This window comes from Acanthaster planci, linkage group LG02, assembly GCF_054643075.1.
Source record: "Acanthaster planci isolate LZ-2023a linkage group LG02, COTS_SCS, whole genome shotgun sequence".
Lineage (NCBI taxonomy): Eukaryota > Metazoa > Echinodermata > Asteroidea > Valvatida > Acanthasteridae > Acanthaster > Acanthaster planci.
The window spans coordinates 13,304,425-13,326,370 of NC_141778.1; the positions used below are offsets into that span (position 1 = coordinate 13,304,425).

General features: G+C 40.3%; 3 protein-coding genes across 9 annotated transcripts in view; 1 reads left to right on the plus strand and 2 right to left on the minus strand.

Moving 5' to 3' along the window:
* LOC110973156 (uncharacterized) overlaps nt 1–6,637 on the plus strand; it is a 54,529-nt gene extending 47,892 nt beyond the window's left edge. For 5 of the 7 annotated variants that reach the window (XM_022223731.2, XM_022223734.2, XM_022223735.2 and 2 more), the window contains 2 exons: nt 761–814; nt 1,591–6,637. In XM_022223731.2, the coding sequence (XP_022079423.2) occupies nt 761–814; nt 1,591–1,707 (171 nt within the window). In that variant the 3' untranslated portion in view covers nt 1,708–6,637. The remainder of the gene's footprint in view (nt 1–760; nt 815–1,590) is intronic. The other 2 variants (XM_087132479.1, XM_022223737.2) reach the window with 1 other exon arrangement.
* LOC110973158 (zinc transporter ZIP1-like) lies at nt 6,259–7,900 on the minus strand. The gene has a single exon (XM_022223739.2). It carries the CDS (start codon nt 7,898–7,900, stop codon nt 6,875–6,877), a length of 1,026 nt encoding a protein of 341 aa, XP_022079431.1. The 3' UTR covers nt 6,259–6,874.
* A 747-nt stretch (nt 7,901–8,647) lies between these two features.
* LOC110973157 (acid-sensing ion channel 4-B-like) lies at nt 8,648–20,868 on the minus strand. The gene is made up of 8 exons (XM_022223738.2): nt 19,503–20,868; nt 18,485–19,013; nt 11,972–12,070; nt 11,447–11,597; nt 11,041–11,097; nt 10,511–10,661; nt 9,013–9,104; nt 8,648–8,856 (listed from the first exon to the last, which is right to left on the minus strand). Exons 1-8 carry the CDS (start codon nt 19,754–19,756, stop codon nt 8,648–8,650), a joined length of 1,542 nt encoding a protein of 513 aa, XP_022079430.2. The 5' UTR covers nt 19,757–20,868.
* Between the last annotated feature and the right edge of the window lie 1,078 nt (nt 20,869–21,946).

Consider the following 21,946-nt stretch of genomic DNA (forward strand, 5'->3'; position numbering starts at 1 on the left):
TGTGGATGTACATCTTTAATGATATCATTACACCCCTGAACCTTACATGCACATCAAAACAGCGTACACTTGGCTTTTTTTTTTCATTTTTCTCCCTTATTCAGTGCTGATGAATACATTTGGATTGTTTGGAAGTCCTAACATTCGTCAAACTCCACCTCGATTATTTTTGTGAAAATGTGGGAGGGGGAGGATTGAGTAGCCCATCCCCCTGGTCTAAAAGTGGGGAATATATGGGATCCGAGCTGGACCAAGAGAGGGGTGCAAATTTCCTTTCTACAGAGATTCCTTTGGAAGTAACTGGGCATTGCTGGTTCACGAACGACTATGAAATGCAAGTGTTTCAGTCGCATCGCTACCCACAAAATGAGCACTCCTGACCAACATGGTTTTTTTTAATTGACGGGGGGTGCTCCTGCTCATGACGGATACCCACATCCCCCCAGGATGTATGCCCCTAGCAGATAGGTTTGCTTTTAAAAAATCCCTACACATCATAACCTCGTCAAAAATCTACTCTTTTGATTATTCTTTCACAGCTTTTCCAGAAATAGGAGCTGTCAAAAGTCTGCATACATGTTACAAATGTTTGATATCTTTGTTTTATGCCAGATCCTTTGAATAGCCTATCATGGGAATGCCTAAAACCAGACCGTCTTCAATGATTCCCAGTGATTTGACCCAAATCACAGAACCCATAAATGTGTCTTGCATTTTTCCCTGCCCCTACCCCTTCCTTTCACACTCCTCAATATTACAGGTCGTTGACCCCTCATCATTGACATACTCGCCTCATGCTCTGTCTTTCAAGTCTGTAAGTATCCTGTGAAAACCTGTTCGTTTACTGTAATAAGGCTGGCTTGAAGTGTTTTTAGGTAATTGTTTGCATTTTGGTATTATTTCATGTTTGAAATACTCTGTATACTACCTGTAGTACTTCCATTTAAATGGAAATGTTTACATGGTAAAATACTTGAATTATGTAGCACATCATGCAATAGCTGCATGACATCACCCTGTTTTGCATTGGTTATGTTGCACTTTTTTGCATGGTCTCTGTATGGCATGGATTCTAGAGAGCATTCCTTTCTGCCTGTCATTAATTCTTTCTTGGATGGAATTTTTAAGAAGCATGCACCATTTAGATTACTAAATACTGCATGTGCTTCATGGGGAGCTTGTGGCAACATTCTTCATTGCATTTGTTAGGAACTGATGGATCCCTATATTTGAGGGATTTTCAGAAACTTTCTGAGGGTTATTTTGTAAGTAAATCAGAAATGTCCTATATTATTTCCTATTTCCACCTCCGTTTGTAACTGTAATAAAAGGTGTTCTACTTGCTGCGGTTGTTCAGGTTTTCCCTAGCAAATACACAGTTATTTTAGAGAGTGGTTTTATCCGTGTTTTTTTTTTGTTGTTAATGACTGTTTGAAGTTACCAAATGTTATGTAACAGATAGCTTCAAATGCCATTACAAAACTCAAGAAACAAAGGAGTGCATTTCTGTCCATTTTTAAAAAAAATCTTTTTATGCACTGCTTCAGTCAGTCTCCTCACATTAAGCAACTTTTTGCCTCTTATTGATAGGAACACGAGAGTTCATTTACCCGTTACTCACGCAACCTTCCAAGGGAATTGAGCAACATCACCAGCAAGATGAGCTTCTGGAGAAAATCTCGAACCAACTCCGTGGATGAAAGTTGAAAGAGCAGATCAAATTAAACCTCAGAAGGTTGCCGGTGCATGAGTGCCCCTTTCAATATGCAATCACACGCATGTAAATATTGTAATATTAGTTTATTGTCCTATAAATCTTTTTGACTTCATGTGTGGTGTATCCATGGAGTCAGAAGTGGTAATGAGATAAAATGCTTCCAGGTCAAATTATTTGCCATTCTGCATTTTACAAAGGTAAAAGTTCCTTTGAGCATTTTGACAGATTGGTTGGAAACCGAGGAAATCGTATTTATTTTGTGCTGTGAACAAAATAATACCCAGCTTTTTGATGAGAGGTTGCACCTGTGGAAAATCCAGACCTCTGGTGCAGGTTGCATTGTGGCATTTTTCTACCAAAACAGCTGTCCAAAATCTTGTACATGTGCACAAGAATCCTCAAAAAGAAAGATAGCACATGCAGTGCCATTTCTAAAATGCTTGTGCTTTCATTTCCCCAAAGGAAAGAATTTGGCAACTTGTGTTGGGTCTGAGAGTTACGGGCCTTAGGGTCATTCTTATCAATAGTGACATGCACTGAATGTTATGTCACAGCTGATTACATCATCCCACAATTAATTATCTGCAGGCACTTGGTGAGATCCTTGCCATTTTACTGATGGCATGAGCGGTAACACAGACTAGACTGCATTAATGCAAATCTATTTTGAGTAGTTCTTTCAGGATATTCGACTTTCATCTAGGGCATTTACCAAACAAAATTGCAATACCTCCAATTAAGTCCTAAGTAATGATTTCATCAAGGATTGATCTCATGGGACAGTTAATGTGTAGCAGGTCAGAATACATGCAACTATACTCTTGTCGAGGTCAACTTTGTCAATAGCTCTTTTTGTTTGTTCAAGAACCATCAATTTTAGCTTGCTTATAGTCCTATATTTTATATAGAAGAAGATGGGTTAGCTTGTCACAGAGGCCTCATTCTTGGCATAAGGAAATTGCCACAGGGGTGTTACTAATCCTTTAACGCCCCATGAACCCCATTTCCTGCCACAACCAGATGCATTTACCCATGGTCCGTGATAGAACCAACCCAGCACAGAAGTCGGGGGAGGGGGGCATTTCAGCTCATTTTGAAGCACTGTACTCTTAGTGAATACTGAGTCAGAAAATCTCACTCTGATTGGCTAACAAGCCGGGTCGCATGCCAGCACCGATTATATCTCAACTCGACTCTCAAAATTGGTTTTGTCAGCCCAGTGAGGTTTGTTTTACCCTTAGTTTTCAGCGTTTCCACCATAAGAGGTTTGGATGGCTGAGACTAACCTGTATATGTATTGAAAATTAACAGAATTGTTGATTGCCCGAAAATTACAGTGTCAACTCACAATTTGTTCAAAAATTGTATATAGTATCCCAGGTGCCTTGTGTTGTCAAAAGTGATCATTATCAATTACAGTCGAAAACATTGAGTTCTATTTCCATAGCTTGTTGATGAATACTTGTACAGAGAAGACACTGTGTTTCATTTCAGTGGTATGGATTTACTATCACATTGTTCACGTGATTAATTGAATTTTGTGATTCGTCCAACTCTTTTTTTTACAAGTAGTTCAAATAGCAGACATCATGAATTTATAATCTAGTGATTCTGGTTTTTGTACATACAGCATCAGAACAGTATAGTCTCCTGAAATCTGTGAATTCCACATAGCTTAGACATCTCATCCAACCATTGGGTTTATTTCGGTAAACTCGGTGCTGTTGGTGTCTTTCTTTTGAAAATGGTTCATCTTTAAAATATGATATGGAATCGTTTTTATTGGCAGCGTGGCATGAATTATTCTTCATGGGTTCAAGGTGTTAATTAATGCTGTATAAATAAATGTTTATCTTTTCTAAGGGTTTGCAGAATTCTAGTGTTGTAGATATTTTAACTTCAAACTGATGTCTTGAGGAACCCATCGGTAATATGCATGCATATTTATATTTTCCCTTGTAAGTTTTAAAACCTTGAACATCCTTATTTCTTGACTAAGAGGAGAAGTCAGCCTGATTAACCTAACAGTCCTCACTCCTCCAGTATGTGAAGGATTGCAGACTGTTAGGGTTAATGCCAGTATGATAGTTTTGAGTTCTCTTGTAGAACCTAGTTGTGCTGTGTTCCGCAACGGAGCCTTGTCAATGCAAATTTATTGTGTGAGAAATAGGGGATGTGCATTTCAAGGAGCTAGGCATTTTCATCCGAGGGACTTCACTGTGAACTGATGTTAACATGAATTAATGACTTTTAAGGTTTCCAAGAGAAGCAGAACTATTCTGTCTACGTTGGAAGTTCTTCCCTTTAAAGTTAAAATGCCTTCAGGGAATCTCACTTCAATTTTGAAACTGAGGTTCTTTAAAAAGATGTTTTAAATGAATTAATTTAATGCCTAATTTTCTTTTTGGGTGTGGCCCACACGCCCCTGTGTGTTCAATCTCATATAAGTGTATTACACTATACTTTCATTGCTGACGTAAATTATAGTCTACCTACTGTATCAGAAATATTTGGGTAATACTGTTTATTATGATTTGTTTACATTGCTCTAAGGGCAGAAGAACGAGCTTAGAATATAGCAACAGTTTTACTCCCATTTTGTCGAAAGTTTTTCAGCTATTTACATTGACCCACTTCGTATTTGAATGGAAATGGTAATTTTCTTTCCAAACGGTGTCAGAAAAACCTTCGAAATCGAGGTAAATTGACCTTATTCACAAGTCAGCCGTATTGAATTGAAAGCAAAGTTACCTTTTTATTTTGGCAATGTAACAATAAAAATGAAAGCTATGAAATAGAAGCTTATAACAGATTGATTTCATTCGCGGTGATAAGTAATTTGAAATTTGTAATTTGTCATATCTAAATGTTTCTAGTAACATTTGAAAACTAAATGAAAGTGAGGCATGGAACCCAGTTTATGGAACAGTTTATGTTGAATAAGATGGATTCAGGGAACATGATCAAAAATGGCGTCCTTGAGAATGAGGTCCAGCTGAAGGAATATAGTGACGGCATTTCCTTGTATGTTTTTTTGCATGCGTAGACACTGTACATGTGTTTTGGTTTTATAGTTGTTGATTTGCAACATGTTCCGTTAGTCTGTCAAAAAACCGCGGCTGTAAGAACTTCCAGGTGTTATTTTGTTAATCCAGTGGTTTCAACTTCGTATCTACAGCATAGACATTAATTCACTCGCCATTTATCTTTGTAAAGCTTTCTAAGCTGCTACACCGTCTTTATAAAATGACACGTTCGTCAAAAACCCTGCGAATTGTTAGTTTCCGAGAAACCTTCTTTTCCTTGCACATTATTGTGTTATGAAATACTTCTGTACCTTGGCATTGGAGGCAAGCGTTTGAAGTAATGCCTTTGAAGTGCGTGACGGTATACTTCCACAAACACGTTTCTACCAATTACTTATAACTACGCCAGTAGGAAAAATGCCTAGTCACCGTGTATTGTATACTTTTGCTGAGATTCCTGTGATATAGGTCTGTCCGCTTGTTTGTTGTTTGTTTTTTCGTTCAGTGCCTAATCAGCTTAGTACATCCAGTCCTTTGCCTTAGTCTTGATTTCATGCCTATTCAGTTTTAGTCTCGGTATGTTTTTGGTTTCATGCAGAGTTGATAGAATCATGCAGCCCAAGTTGAAGGCTGGATGCAAATTGACCTCTTTTTATTTTATTAAAAATGGATTGCTTTTTATTGATTAGGTCAAAGGTGATATATTTGTACGGGTTTTAAACGGGTGCATCAATGGTAATCAATATTATTGAATTTTTGGCAGACAACCTTGGTAATGGATTGGTATGGACCTCATGGTACTCAATACAATCAATGCATAGGAATAGGAGACACCTCATCAAACTGTCTTTCATCAGTGATTTGTTTTGTAACGAAGTTTTAGATGAAGAGGAAACGAAAAGTGTTACATGTATATGGTTTTTCGCAAGATTTCAGAATTTCATTTTGTAGTACAAGTCGGATTGATTCCTTCCTTGTCCTGAAAGATGTGATTTTTTTCAACAGGAGAAGGTGTAAAGTTAAAAAAGCAATTGGCGAATTCTATGCACATTGTAAAGTCACAGATACACTCTGCAACACTGCAGAAATTCCAAGTTAATGCAGCATACAATAAGCCTTGATATTTTGATACACCTTGGCACCCCAGACTTTGAATGACAGTATACTGTGGTTGATACTAAATACATTACTCGTAATAATAAATAGATTTATTACTCGTAATATTTAGAATGAGTATTTGTCATATATCCAGTGGGCATGTGAAACCATTGTCTGTGTTCTAGTCGTTTTGCTCTTTTTCAGCCCATGATGCTCCTTGAAAGTGGCCTCTATACATGTACTTGGAAAATAAAACTTTTGTACTACACAGAATTTCCTGGTTCCAGAGGAAGCTTTTGTATGCAATAATTGTGCCCTTGATCAGTTAAATGGGCGTCGTGTTGCTGTGTTAAAAAAACTTGATCAATTTTACAATATGTTACAATACATGCAAAAGGACTAAAAACAGCTGACCTGTACAGTCTTTGGTCTTGTTCAGTTCTGCTACCAGCATATTACATGTATTACTAGTCAGAAACAAACTCATTTGGTTCACTGCTTTGTTTATAATGACTGCGCGATTTTAATTGGTTTTATGTTAATAGCAGAAGAGCTTGGAATGTGAAATGCGTATGTGAAATAGTTGGCTTTTGTATGCAAGTCATTACAACGATTTTTTTCGAAAAATTGTTAAAACTAAATTAAGTATGTAGTATAAGCTGTACAAGCTTAGCTGAATTACTGTCTCTATCCACTACCAAGTAATGTGTGTCGAACCATTGTTCACTAGGGGATAAAAGCAAGAAAAAGGGAATGAATTAAATTCAACACCAGAAATACCTTGTTTCTTGAATAAGTTCGTTAAAAATTCTGTTTCTTTGATAACTGTTCTTTGAGTTTGTTTTTTTACACGGAATGATTATTTACTTAAGTGAAATGCTTCGCAACTCTTGCATTTGAAGCGAAAATGAACATTTATGATATATGTTTCATATTCAATTTTTAAATGGCATGACGTGGTCAGAATGGTTAAAATCAGGAATGTTCCTGCATGGAAGTGCGTACAGTTAATTTCACCGTAGAATATGCATGTCTACATGTCATGCTCTAACGCATTGAGTGCCGAGATCGCTGCGAAACCAAAGATAATGAAAGCAACCTTAAGTAAGCCGTCCTTCTTAGAGTTGAGCTCACTGGGTAAAATTTCGATGAATGTGACGAACATGAATGTACCGGTTGCTAAGGCCTGTAGGACGGCATTGAGCATGAGGCTGGACCCAGACACGGCTGCCTTCTGTTCACGGGTAGACATGGCTATGGGTATTCCAATGGCTACGCCCAGCGGTGACATAAAGGAAAAGACAACGCAATAAACGATCTTCGCGGTCTGGCTCAAGTATGCCTGAGCAAAGCTGATCGAGACGGTGAATGCCTCTATGCCCTTGTGTAGAGCGATAGCAATGAAGATATCAATGACATCTTTGCGAGTGAGTTGTAGCCCGATGGCAAGGCCTTCGAATATAGAGTGGAAGGAGAGGGATATGAGGAGAATGACTGCCCGGAGTGAGGTGAGCCGCATGGGAAGATTCAGCGGGCCTTCCTCGGTGGTGTTAGCCGGCGATAACACGGTTTTACCCCCAGTGTCGTCAGTGCCAGCGTCCGGCATGAGAGACTTGACGTCTGTGTCAGGTTTGGACGATGTTTCAGCGGTGTAAGTCTTACTGGTGTCCTTGTCGGAAAAGGCAACCTCCTCTGATGCTTCGTCGTTTCTGAGTCTCTCTTGACAAAGATAAATTATCTGCTCCACAAAGACGATAAGGAAGAACCCACAGGCCGCAATCAGCTCGGCCCAATTAAAGTGGTACATCGTGCCTTGCATCTGGAAAGCATCCATCAAGAGCTGTCGGGCCTCCGGAAGGAGATGGATGAGCGCTATTCCCATGAAGACGCCTCCTGCGAAAGCGTTGATCCAGCCCACCACGCGCCCGAGTCGTGCCTTGTGCTTGGGGTCCATCATCGACGATTTGGAGAACAAGCATACCGGCACTAGTCCAAATAGTAAGGCAGAACCCAGAAGAGTAAAAATGGCAACAACCTTGATCTCTGTAGCCTGCAGCATTCTGAGCAATCCAGTCTCCAAATTGCACAGCACTAATTCTGCAAAAAAAATGTCTGAAGAATTTACTCGGGCATTGCAAAAGCCACATCTGTAATTCACCTCACAGCATGTCCTCCTGCTACACACACTCCCTTTTTGTGTGTCGTGTCGTCACTCGTGGCCATGGACAAAACACCTGTTACACGGATGGCATCACATTGTTTAGAAGCAATTTATTTACCATGGAGAAACTGTAATCTATTGAATTGGGAATACTAATAAGAACTATTCTTTGTTGCTGGTACTGATCATCGCCATGCTGCATTGCCATTGTGCAATTGGGACTATATCTCTGTTGTGGAATTCTGTGGTAGGTCTACACTAAAATACAATTCCACATGTGTCGTTTCAGGAAGGAAAAGCCTAGTAAACAGAATAATGGGGAAAATTAATTGATTTTGTAAAATTAATTCGTTGAGATTAGAATTAATGATATAGTAATTGTAATACCATTTAATTGTTCAGAAAAGCTTCTGTTTTTTGTAACGTCAACAAAATCTGCACGTGAAGTCCGCCAAACACACGAGATATCTGCAATACTACAATTTTTGTCATCAATATCTGATTCCATGATTAATCTATTGTGCAAATTGCAGAAAAGGTGTTATTTCGCCTGAGTTAAAAGGGAAGTCGTACAGCTATAGTAAATTTTATGGGTCATCTCTGAACCTAATATCTCAGAACGGCGCTATGTATTAACATGACGCTTTATTTCTTAATGAAGCAAGGCTTTGCCTCTCCGTGCGAAGACCTGTCTCGCTGCCTGGCTGCACCTCTTACGCGATTCCCCCTGGGCCTGGCGAGCACCGAATGCTTCAGCAAACACGATGTCGTGGTAACCAGGATGAAGTCCAGAAACTCAAACAATGTGATTAGACTGGCGCCTATGAGGAGACCCATGTAACCGCCAATGCTACCTGTAAGTTACCAGACGAGGGAGACCCCATATGTTGGCTCTGTACGTACATGACCAGGAAGGTTGATCACAAGTTTTTATACTTCCGAGTTCGGAAGAGTTAAAGTCAAGTATTGCGGTTAGAAAAGACAGCGAGACAGTTATGTTGCTCACTCACTTTGTAAACTGTAAAAAGTGTAGGAAGGGATTTCTTCGATTTTCTGGAAGCTGAGTTCTTCAAAGAAGATTCGCAGATCAAGCACATTCTTCCTATGACATAGTTACAAAAGAAACAATAAAATACGATTTTAACGCCACAAAATTTTTAAATCGCGGGGGATTGCAGGTACCAAATTCATGGTTTGTCCTTTAAAAGAGTTTAAGAAATTAGAGGATTTGTAATAATTAGGCTGGCACTAGGCGAAAACCCTCTCCTTCATCAGGAACATAAATTGGGTGATCCTTTGCGACTAGACGCAGCATTATCATGGTACTCGTAAAATGTATTTGATGATTATTCATACAAAAGGGTAATACAGCAACACGCATTGGTGGATCAATGTGCATTAAACAGAATGTAACTATAGAAGTTGTAATTCCAAAGGCCTAGAGAACTATGATTACAACTTTATCTGTGATATGGCCACTCTTTTTATTGATACAGGTATCCACCCTCGACAACATGACATAGGCTACACTGCACACTTGACCATTCCTTGATTATCGATTATGCGTGGCTGAAGGTCCCAGACGTTCCTCCTGTGGAGTTGAAAACCCTCTTTTTAAAAGATGGCCTCACGGTACAAGGAAAAAGCTAGTGGTGCAAGGTTTGAGGATCGTGGTGGCCACTTCACGTATTGTGATCAAGACAGGTTTAACCGTTTCCGATGCGCCACGAATAACATACGTTTGTCGCACAATTTGGAAAGTCTTACCTAAAAGTCCAGGGTCGCATTTAATTTGTTGGTCGCATGAAAAAATGGGAAAATACAATTCAACAGGGCGTACCAAATGGAAGTACATAGTCTGTAAACCCCCCCCCACGTCCACACTCACACACACATGGACACAATTAAATAATTTTGGGTAGATAAATACAGCCTTTAAACGATACCGTGGTCTTGATGGTGTGTGTAATTGATCACAGGGTACATTTCCAAACATAATCTCAAAAAAGGCTTGCACTCAATCAATGAATGGTGCTCCACTGAACACCAGAAGAGGTTCTTGACTGCACGCTTCTAAATATCGTTTGGCAATTGTGGTTAAAGATATCTAATCGTTTACAGTCACGCAGAATTGGATGGAATTACAGAAAATGTTTTGAAATTCCCGGGGTTTTTTTCACGATTGCCAACTTGTTGGCCTACCGATTTTCAATATCTCACAATGTTTACAGTCTGTTACAAGAACATCGTATTCTTCCATCCTGAGGAGAGGACAAACTAAACAGCAGAACCTGAGCATTTGAAAGCCTGCCCACTAACGTCCCAATTTCGTTAGTGAAAGACTAGAGTAAGTTAGAGGTAGTTAGAGTAAAAGACTTTAAATGTACACAATATAGTTTGACTGTAACGTTAACTGCGGTATGAGAAAGGATCGATGGTGTCCATCTATCTTAGTCTGCAAATAAGGCCTGAAAGTATACGCCAGGGAACCATGTTGCTTTTTCATACCTGATGGAATTTTCGCTGAGGTTGTTCTGTTGCATGATTTCTTCTAAGTGATGTTGACCCGGGTAGTAGGCGAATGACATACGAGTATCATATATCGTGAGGTCGCAAGGAACAGGACAGTTGAATGACTTGTCTTCAGATGTGAAATTGGCTGGAACATAAAGGAGTAAATGTTAGCTCAGTAGGCCTATCAATGGCATTTGGTTTGCCAATTACATCACACGCCCAAGTTAGGTAAGTTGAAAATCCAAATATATTCTTCATAGCTTTAACAGATTGTCGTGTGACCTCTTGCGTATAGGCCTACAAGCTAACGGTGACAGTGAATACTTATTCAAATGGTGACCATATGTAATGAAGAGCTAAATGAACCAAGACAGATCGAGTCACTCAAATTTGTTCACATACTGGAGAGAACTAAATTATAGCAAAGGTTACGAACACCCGAAGTTTAGATCCAGGCAAATTCTTCAAGACAACAAAGCAGAAAACTGCGATTGGACAAAGGTAGTTGAAAGTGAACAGTTTACCCTCTGCTGGTAGTAAGCAGTTGCTGTACTTTGATAGAGGACATTCGTTTTCACTTCCTGGAAGCATAAACAAAGCAGTTATGTATGTTTAAGAAAAGTGCAAACAAATTTTGTGAATGGGACTGACCCTTTAAACGCGCCAATTCAAAGATTTCACCTTAAATCTGACAATTATATGACAGAAGACCAGTCACAATATTACAGGGTGAGCAAGTGACATAGAAGTACTTTATTAACGTTCACACTTTGAATAGCCAATGGCCGGAATTCTGAGTTGTGGTGATCTTGCGGGGTCTTGTGATTGTCTCAAAGAGTCTGGACTTAAAAACAAATGAGGCTTGCGTTTGTTTTCATTTTGAACTACCACTACTCGTAGATGCAGAAGGAAAAAAGGTTACAAACCAACCGGGATATCTCATGTCTTTACAACCACATTTGGCTTTGACGGTCTCAATTTTATGTTCGTACTGGCACAGCGGCACCGTGTACTCCGCGGAATACTTCACATTGCCTCGGTCAGTACAGTTCGATTCGTAGGGGTACTTCAAGTTCACCACCTTAAAGTAAACAATTAGAAAATTCCTTTAATTTTCGGGTGGGAAAAGAAATAACCGGTATGGTTTGAAATACTGAAAATAAGTTAAAACGTAAATGCTACAGAAATCTAAAATGCTACAAAATATAAGAGATCTTCCAAATCGTCCAACGAACTCCCTTTAATTGTTTAAATGACACCACAACAAAGATCAAATTTATTATGTGAGGTGCAGAGTGACCTTGGTTGCGACACATTTGCCCATTTTTCCCATTTTCCAAAACTGCGGCTTATTAAACCAATTCAGTAAAAAGGCCGTAAACAAAAACGAAATGATGAAAATTGACCACAGTAGAACAAACTGAATGAATAAAAACACAAAAAACATAGGCTCACCTGTTTTAATTGAACACTGACAAGTGTTTCGAAACCAGGTGAGACAGCAATACCCAATTCTTTCACAAGAGGGCGCTGACATTGAGGATGAACGAGCAACTGTTATTATGCGAGGGGAAAACATGAGTCATGAGAATAAAATTAACATTTGTGTTGAAAATTGAAGCACAGCACAAAAATCGTTCACTAAAATCTGGATTCTACGCCTTCTGCTGATCGAAATCTTTAAAGCATATACTGCATACGATCCGAGAGCTATCTGGTGAGCACAAGTCGTGGCCGCTTGCTCAGCGCATATCCTATGTGACGAGTACCGTCACGTTTTAGTGTCCTACTGCCTCGTGACAGTATTTTATTTTAAGTGTCTTTTTGTATGCTTGTATGCATCCATCCCCGCCCCTATGCACGGAGGAAGATTTTCGGCACTTTGTTTCATTTCCTTCGATAGTCACTAAAAGCCGAAAAATTCCATAAATCCATTTGGCGTGAAGGATTTAGTACACGATATGTATTTGTGTACCATGCCAGCTTCTAGCACACCCTGGATGCCACAGACGGTGAACATAGAACACACTATGCAATTACACCATTTTATGTTGATTTTTCGATTTTTCGTTTGTGCCACTCTGTCACATGATTTTATTTCTTTTTTTTACGCTTAAGATATCTTTTAGCCGTGTTTTTGTATTTCATCTACTTTTATTTTGTGCTCTTTTTCGATACCCACCCAGAGCTGACGTGATTTATCACGCTTCATTTTATTTACGTTACAAGTTTTGTTTGTTTCCTTGTTTAAGCGTGAGGTAGGAAGACGCCCCTCGCACACAATGGTCATGGTAATTCGCTGTCTCTTCTTATGTTAATTTGTTTTGTCACACCTACGTTCGAAGTTTTAGTTTCCAGGTGAAAGCGCGTTTTTGTTTTCGGGGACGTAAATAGCTGATCGGAAGTGTTGAGCATGTTAGATTGCTATTGGCGTTTGGTGGAGAGGTGTCCAAGATTGTTCGATTTGTTAAGTGTGGTTGGGTTGTTACCTACCCAACCGACAGGCTGAGAGCCTACAAGTATTGTAGTATATAGTTTTAGCGACACTCTCCACGAATTGACCGTTCTTCCCTCGATGTCAGCCTGAAGCCTAAGTATTCTCTTCCCCGAATCACCGTACGTTTCACATCAGTATAGCTTTCTTGGTAAATGCTTGGAACTGAACGTTGAGCTCTTCATCTTTTTCTATCTGGTAATGTTCCAATTTGATATTTGTGAAATGGCCTTAAAAGCGACACTACATGTATATTGAGAGGTTACTTTTGTGATCCAGTGGATCAGAGATTTGTAGTCTTATCCTTAGATGACCATTTCCCATTGGTGGAAACCTACCTCTTGCTTCATTCCTTCAATGAAATCTCATTGGCCACTATCATGCACAAGTCCCAGACTTTGCCAGAGAGGACAGTCCGTACTGAGACCCTCACCCATGCTTGAGAAACTTGCACAGACAGAAAGTTGTTGTGTTTGGTTCGATGCCGCTACTTTGTATTAACATGAGTTGATTTTAATTTAGTTTGATTTAACAAGAAAGTGGCATGTCATAAGCACTTTGTTTTGCTTTCTTGACTATTTGGCTTCATACGATAGAGTTTATGATTTGTATTTTGTTGCATTAGGTGTTGGTGGTCTTCCGCATGGTGTGTGTGATGCGTCGAGCCTAGCGCGGTGGTGTTGTTGTAGTTGGTATTGCACACCCCACTTCCTAGCTTCTGCTACTCTCTAAATCGGAAAGATTGAAAATAAGGACAAGACGTTTTAGAGTGAAAACCACTCTGAATTTAGACTGAAAAAGGCTGAAAATAGGCCCCTCCAGTGGAAGCTCGAGTGAAATTTCAATCTTCTGGAGTGAAGAAATTACACTCCAATTCGTCTGGTCCTTAATTGCAATCGGAGGGATTGAATTTTCACTCGAATAGAGTAGATTTTCACTCTTTGGAATTTAGAGAGTACTGCCGCTAGCTTGCCTCGGCGAAAAGGGAGTCGAGTGCGTAAGTCTCCCCTGCCAGTATACAACCCAGCTCTCCACCATCAAGACTCTTACAGTGTCTCCTCGCGGCAACACACGGTAACTGGGCATCTTGCTACCCCTGGTTGAATCTGTAAGGGATCTCGGAGTTGCAGTGGTCCCCAGAGACATGGTGAGTAGGCCCACCAGTGTGTGGACACGCGCTGGCACCATGTCAACCACTGCCCCAGCTTTGGGTTAAATAGTATGCCTTAGGAGCAGGTGGTGAAAATGGATTTACCCAGGCTAATGGTACAGACACCTATGAGAAGTAACCCAGATAGAAAAGCCGGCCTGTGACTTCCTGTGAGGGCGGTTGTCATGGCACACTCTGCCGCGCCTCCTGGTCAATGCGATTAATGTGTATTTTGCACTCGTCTTGGGTCACCCTTGCCAGCTCATACTTCACACATCGGTGGAGAGGCTGCTGCTTTAACAAATGGCAAAACTTAATGCAGCCTTGAAAACACATTGCTTGCTAATCCAATGAACCATAAACTCTTAAAGAAATAGAAACTCATTCTAGCAGGACGTCGCCCAGGATAAAAAGGTCCACTCTTTAAAGTTTAATTTTGCATCTTGGAACGTTAGAATTATGCTAGACAGACAGAACACAAACAGAACAGAGGATCAGGAGCGCAATTATATACATGATAGACATAGCATCCTTTGGCGAAGTAAGATTTCCCAAAACTGGCAACATCAAGAAAGACTCAGGGTATACCATCTACTGGAGTGGAAAACCATCCAGTAAGCGCAGTGAATATGGTGTAGCTCTGGCCATCAGAAATTAGTTTGTTACAAATCTGAACGAGGACCCCAAAGCGCTTAGCGACAGAATCGTCACTTTGCGGTTGCCCCTAAATAACAATCGGTATTGTACGGTAAACAGCATGTATTTCTGCCAACAATTGCTAACAGCATGGAAAATATCAACAGCTTCTATGAGCAGCTAAATTACACTCTGAGGAAAACAGCAAACTCTGATAAAATCATTATACATGTACTAGGTGATTTTAATGCCCGGGTTGGCTGTGACCACGCTATATACTTGGCCCTCAGTCATTGGCAAATTCGGAATTTGGAAGACGAACTCCAATGGAGAGCTGCTCTTATCTCTTTGTGCAGAACATCAATTAGTGACAACTAACGCCTGCTTTCGGCACAAACCAGCCCACAATAACTCTTGGATGCACCCTCGGTCTGGCCATTGGCACCTGATTGATTTCATCATCACAAGGCAACGTGATCTCTCTGACTTCTATGACACTGGCAAATTGTAACGCAGATCATATCATGTTAAGATCATTTACAAGACTTATGATTAGGAGGATGAACAGAAAAAGGTAAACAACAGACTAGAAAGTTCAACACAAGCGAGATTAAATCACACACAACCAGGATAGAGTTTTAGAAGATGCTAAACAGCAAGCTGACCCTGTCCACCTCTGACTCTGCCTTGGAGCAATGGGAGAATTTCAGAGATGCAGTCTCTGAAACATCGAAGGAAAAGTTGGGCATTGTGGTCAAGAAACATGAAGATTGGTTTAACACAAACAACAATGAGCTAGTAGCCTTAATAAACAACAGAAATGAACCAAGATCAAACATATGCCCCACAGGAACACCAGATAAACCAAATCCAAACATCACCAATGTAACAACTTACTGTAAAAGCGTTGCCGTGAACTTAAGAACGAATGGTGGTCTGCCAAAGCAGCTAAACTCCAAGAGTATGCTGACTGAAGTGATCTGAAAGGTTCCACCCTAGTATGGAGTCTACCTGCGGCCCACGGGTCAACATCCCCAAACAACTGCTGGCAGTGGACAATGAATCATTGCTGTGTGAGATAAAAGATCTCCACTATTTAATGTCGAGACCCCAATATCATCGAGATGGTTGACCAATCTTCAAACCTAGACTGGATTTCCGAATGTCCAGATTCTGATGAGATTGTTCAAGCTATCAACATGCAAAGCAATGGGAAAGCTCCTGGTGCGGGTGGCATTCCAGCTGAAGTCATCAAGAAGGGAGGTCCTAAAGTAAAAGAAGTGCTGTGCAACACCATCAAAGAATCATGAAATGGCACAGTTGTTCCACAGGACTGGAAGGATGCACAGTTGCTGACGTTATCTAAGAAAGGCGGTAAACGGATGAGCGGTAACTATAGAGGTATTTCACTCCTCTCCATACCAGGAAAAGTGTTTGCACGCGTCCTGCTGAACATGTTGACCAAATATGCTGAAAGTTTTCTCCCTGAAACTCAGTGTGGATTCCGTGGAGGACGCGGGACAGTGGAAATGGAATTCTCCCTCAAGCAGATCCAGGAGAAATGTATTGAGCAGGATATGCCATTGTACGTGATTTTTGTCGATTTCGCCAAGGCTTTTGACATGATGAACAGAACAGCACTGTAGAAAGTTCTAGAGAGAGTGGGTTGCCCCGAAATATTCATCAAGCTTATTTCGGCTCTCCACTCTGGCATGAAGGCATCTGTACGTGTCAAAGGTGATCTCTCAGACGAATTTAGTGTCAACAATGGCGTGAAGCAAGGATGTGTATTAGCTCCTACATTATTCTCCATCTATTTATCTATGGTGCTCAAGCACGCATTCAGAGATTCAAATCACCGTGTGTATGTGTGGATCCAAAGCCTCTCAGGGGCCGACTTGTTCAATATCAGTCGGTTCATATTGATTAGGAAAACCTCCCCAGTTCTTGTCCAGGAACTAATGTTCGCCGATGATACAGCATTCACTGCTCACAGTTACGATGAAGCTCGAGAAATCATCAAGCTGATTTGTACATTCTGCCACAGCATTTAGCCTCAGGATAAACATCAAAAAGACTGAGATGATGTATCAGCCACCATGCAACCAGTTTATCTGAAGACTGCGATGATATACATATTGATGGTCAAAATCTGGTTAAAGCATCAAAAAGTAAATATCTTGGTTCCACCGTCACACCAAATAACAAGTTAGATGCTGAGTTAGCCACACACATGCCTCCCAAGTTTTTTGGCATAACAAACATCTCATATTGAAAACCGAGTGTGCTGTGTACCGCGCCATAAACCGAACAAGATCATCCTACAACGCGCCAATCTAGCAAGCATGTATGTCATGCTCATCCAGAGGAATCTTAGGTGGACAGGTCATGTGATCAGGCAGGAAACTCCCGACTGCCAAAGGAGTTCCTATTTTCCGAACTGAGATTTGGCAATCGTGGTATTGGAAGGCCTAAACCCAGATTTAAAGACGGCGTCAAACGAAACCTTAAGGACACGGGCATCCCGCTTGGTAGCTGGCCATTATACTGAACAAGCAGAGAGTACCATGGAGAGAACTGGTTCAAAGGAAGTCGTCATCGGATACGATGGACAGCCAATTATGAGCATTAATTTATTTGGCTGAACTTTGATTTGCTTTACTTTTGCTACCAATTATTGATCAGACTATAGCCAGTCACAAGTTTACATATTTACGGTTCCTTTTTTATGCTACGTTAATCAATTAACCAAGTACTACTGCTTTGGAATTCCTGAGTCACTGATTGTAGATCCAATCTGAGTTTAATTCAATTCGAATCATCGAGTTGATTGAGTTCCTTAATTGAAGGAAACTCTCCTCCGAATTTCTTTCATTTACCTTGTAAATATTGCATATAAGTTTCAAATTAATCTATCTGCTATTTTCATATCAAAGACTCGTCACAATTCATGACAGAGTTGCGTTTGTCCAGGAAACGTTGTGACACACTCATATTGTCGGCAATTCTTCAAGGCATACCAATGGGATAAGCACTCGAAACTTTAAGTCTAAATTGCTTCTTTGCCTATTGAGTATGCTTATGAACTTACATGGCAACATAGGCAGGCCCATTTGTCCTGTCAGCATAATTGAGCTCAAGGATCATGACCTCCATAAATTCTGATTACTGAGCATAAAAGTTCATATTTATTTCATCAAACAATGGATTTTGCCTACATTTTGAAAGACAAGCTCAAATGTTCTCATGGAAAAATGATGAAGGTTGATTTGCTCGCTCTGTAGCATTAGGAATCAGAGCAAATGGAGCTATTGCTTGATGAAGACATTAATTGAAGCACTTAATTTGGTACTCCTTTGAGTGTTTCCTCTGAAGTACATAGAGATTTTCATTTCTGAAAGCACTGTTGTTGAGATAATTTCGCTTTTTGTCACTGTGGGATTTGTTGTGTCGTTAATGTTTTACTTGCAAGTCTCCGTATTCCATTCCCAACTCATTTTATCTTATCCAAACCTGTGGGAAACATCATTATTAGTGGAACACACAGTTCAGATCAGGAATGGTTTTTTAATTTTGTCTTAGGTTTTTACTGTTTCCTTTCTGAGCCATACATAGGGACGGAGTCCCAAATTCTGTCATCGTGAGAAATTATAAAAGATAGAGACCAGTTGTGGTGTATGTACTGTACCTTGATCCCTGCCGCGTTATTTTCGCCAAAGATGTACTCTTCTTGTTCGACAGTAATCTTCATGAAAAGTGCATTTTGACTACCAGACTGATGAACGTAGTGCACGTTGCTCGGATCATCGTTGAAGGAATAACACACTCCGAAGTCTGTGATGATTTGGGTGAAGTTTTCTGCTGAACAGTTAGCTTCTTTAAATGTACACTCCAACAGCATATCTTCAATCTGATGGGTGTCATTAATAAGTTTATCTGTGAGGTTTGTCACATCGTGTGCCTTCAAGTAGGTCATATCCACTGGCTTCTTGTTAGCAGGATTGAGCGAGCGCACAGCGTCGTAGAATTCAGGCGGGACGCGAGATTTCTTCCATTGGTTGTAGTTGCAGAAAGTTACAGTTGGGAAGGGGATCTGTCGTACATAGTTGATCTTGACCACGCTTGTCACAGGACGCTGATAAAAGGTGATAAAGCTGACGGAGACACCGTAGATAAGATAACCCGTCATACCACCGACGATGCAAAACCACAGAAGCCTGAAACAAACACAAATCATCTAGGCAGATGTCTTTTATTTAAAGCAAACACTTATCCCAGGATAACATTTCTAGATTAAGCTGACTTGTCTGTAAAACATTACTCTAAAGGGTGTAACTTCTTCAATTTGAAAAGGAATATAATTGAATACTTCGGCGAAATATTTTCGCCAAGAAATGTACTCAAAAGCGTGTGAACTCCCAAGTTGATACGTTGCATCTTGACAATCTTTTTCTAAAATAAGAACATGCGACTTACATACTGTCCTTCACTCTTTCTTGATTAATGTCTTTAAAGTAGCTCTTACCCGTTGATTGAAAGCCTTAATATCAAAAATTGAATTTGTTTTTTCAAAATAGTGATTATAATAAGACAGGGGGAATTCTACATCATAAAAAGTTTTTAAAAAGATACATCTGCGGTGGTGATGAACATGTAAACACACATAAAGCAGTGAATCTGTCGAAAAATGAATTCCATTTATTTACCTTCGCAGAAAATGTAGCTGGTGATTCGTTACAAAGCGAACCCCGTGGAATGTTGTTTCGTCCCCAAATGTAGTTATACGTTCTTTAAGTGAGCTGTTCTCGCATTCCTCACTCGGCTGTTCCGTAGTCGATGCCGTCCCCGACGGACTAGTCCCTCCTGCCGTGGCTTCTGTCATCATGGTTAGGCTGATACCTTGGCGGAAGTTACCAGCTCCACGGTCGCTCCCCGGCCTCGCTTCACTGTCAAGGATCATTTCTGCATGTCCTGCAAGACGCTCGTTGTACTAGAATTTTGGTTACCTAGTTACCAGACCATTACTCATAAACGCTTTCCCCCTCTGCTAAATTATTCAAAATGAAGTGTCACTGAGCTTCTCTGCCGTATGCTACCTATCGTCCTCGTCAGATTATGATTGATGTCAGTAATTTTAAGCCTCACCCACTGTAGTCATAGTGAAATAAAACAAAAAGCCAAAAATAAAGAGCACCGTCTAAGGTCACATCAGCAACGACGTTGCCTCCAATATGCGGCTAAGAAGACACAGAGAAATGCTGGATTTTACATGCTATTCATCTGCAAATTTTTGTTTAATTCTTTAGCATTACATTTTCTTTGTTTACTATTATTACAGTAAATCTTTATCTGGTTTTTGCTGATGCAGATCTTGGTGCAGAGCTGTGTTGGTTTCGCAATCGTTCGCTAAAGACAAACATCCTCAGCTTCGTGGCCCGTTATCCTTTCCTCTGCATGTAATAGTGGAATTAATCATCTTTATGCAATTCATTTATTTTTCGAACAATTTGGAAGATCTGTGCTTACTGCACACAGGTTTGCCATTAGATTGACCCTGGAGTGGCCATTTGTCAATGCAGCCCATGCATCTGCTTTGAATTTTGTTAGAATACTAGTAATTAGACTGTCATATTGAAACTAATATAAATCTCCAAAAAATGAATCACGACTCAATGAGAAAAGGGATGAACGGATGGTTGCTAGGGATGAATAATCGTTGGCGTATTACTGGTCGCACAATCATGCAGTTATCCATCAAGATCAAGGTTGGAAATCCACAAATTTAATTAAAACGCGCCAAAACATCTCTCCTGATTCCTTTGGGAAGTGCATTGAACGTGTGAAGCGTCGTTTCAAATCGGCCGTAAAAACAAAGGCCTGAGGAGCATAATCTCCACCCTCCCCCGACGTTTTGAAACCCTGTTTTGTATTTTGCTATCACCTCTCTTCATTCTCTGGGATTTTTCATCCCCTGCATGAATAAACGAAATGGAATAAATTATTTTCGAACTTGCCTGAGAGGAAGATATCATTCCAAAACCAACAATCAAATTTATGTTGTTAACGTAGTACCCGTGAACATGTTCCTTCTCGGAGCTCTAAGGAGTAACAGCAGTTATTGTTATTTTAGGTAACACCTGTTGCTTGTAGAGCAGCGGCATTTAGCTGCCTCTCATTATGATATTATTGAGTGTCATTAGCATAACTTCTATTTAGGATGCTTATTACATGTGCACAGTGTACGCTGGAAAATGTACGGTTCGCGTGTAATAAACCCTCAGGGAATGGTGGTTTGACATATGCTATATTCTCTCGTTGATAATTTATTCTATCCGACACATTAAATTAATCAACGGTTTAAAGTGGTCGCGAAATGATTCCGATTTGACATTCAAACATGCGTTCTTCAACCACAATCAGCTGGCACATTCTCAGCGTAAAAATCATCACAAACTGATGACGGAAAGAAGTAAATGGTATGCAGGTTAGTTGGTGAAAAGTGACCAATTCTGATAGCAGGTCGCTGTAACGGAGAGTGCTCTGGTCTTCTCCTCAACAAGCCCTGATTGCTGATATCATGGGGTATACAAGAACGTATTCGTCGTCACTCTTTACATTCCAACGAGATTGATAAGTATATTAGTAACAGTTTACCTTTAATCTGTTGCCGTTTTGCCTAACACTCTAAATAATTCAGTTCTTAATTGAATGACGGCTGAATGTTCAGCCTACGAAAGAGTCTACTTAATGAACCAAAGCCCGAAAGCTTTCAGCAAGGCTGAAAATCCTCAAGGGGAGGCTCTCTCCGGGACTGGAAAAAAGGGCCGTTTGCATGAAGGGTAAAAAAAGACTTAACAAGAGAAGGTGTCCACTGTAGGACTGAGAGAAGGGTTCAATATTAATAAAAGCCCTCTTGGGAATGAGAACCGGATGAATCTGCCCCGATCTTCCTAGTGCGTGTAATGTGCAGAGGTCTCCATGCACTGAAAGGCTAGATTCCCGTGCGTTGGACGCTCTATGCGCCTTTCTTCAAGACGTCTTTATTTAATTATAAATGTAACGAAGTAAATCTTTTAAATGAAGAGGTCTTATCGTAGAAGATCATAGTAGGATCTTTTTTTCTAAGCCTCTGAAGAGGCTTGATCGAACC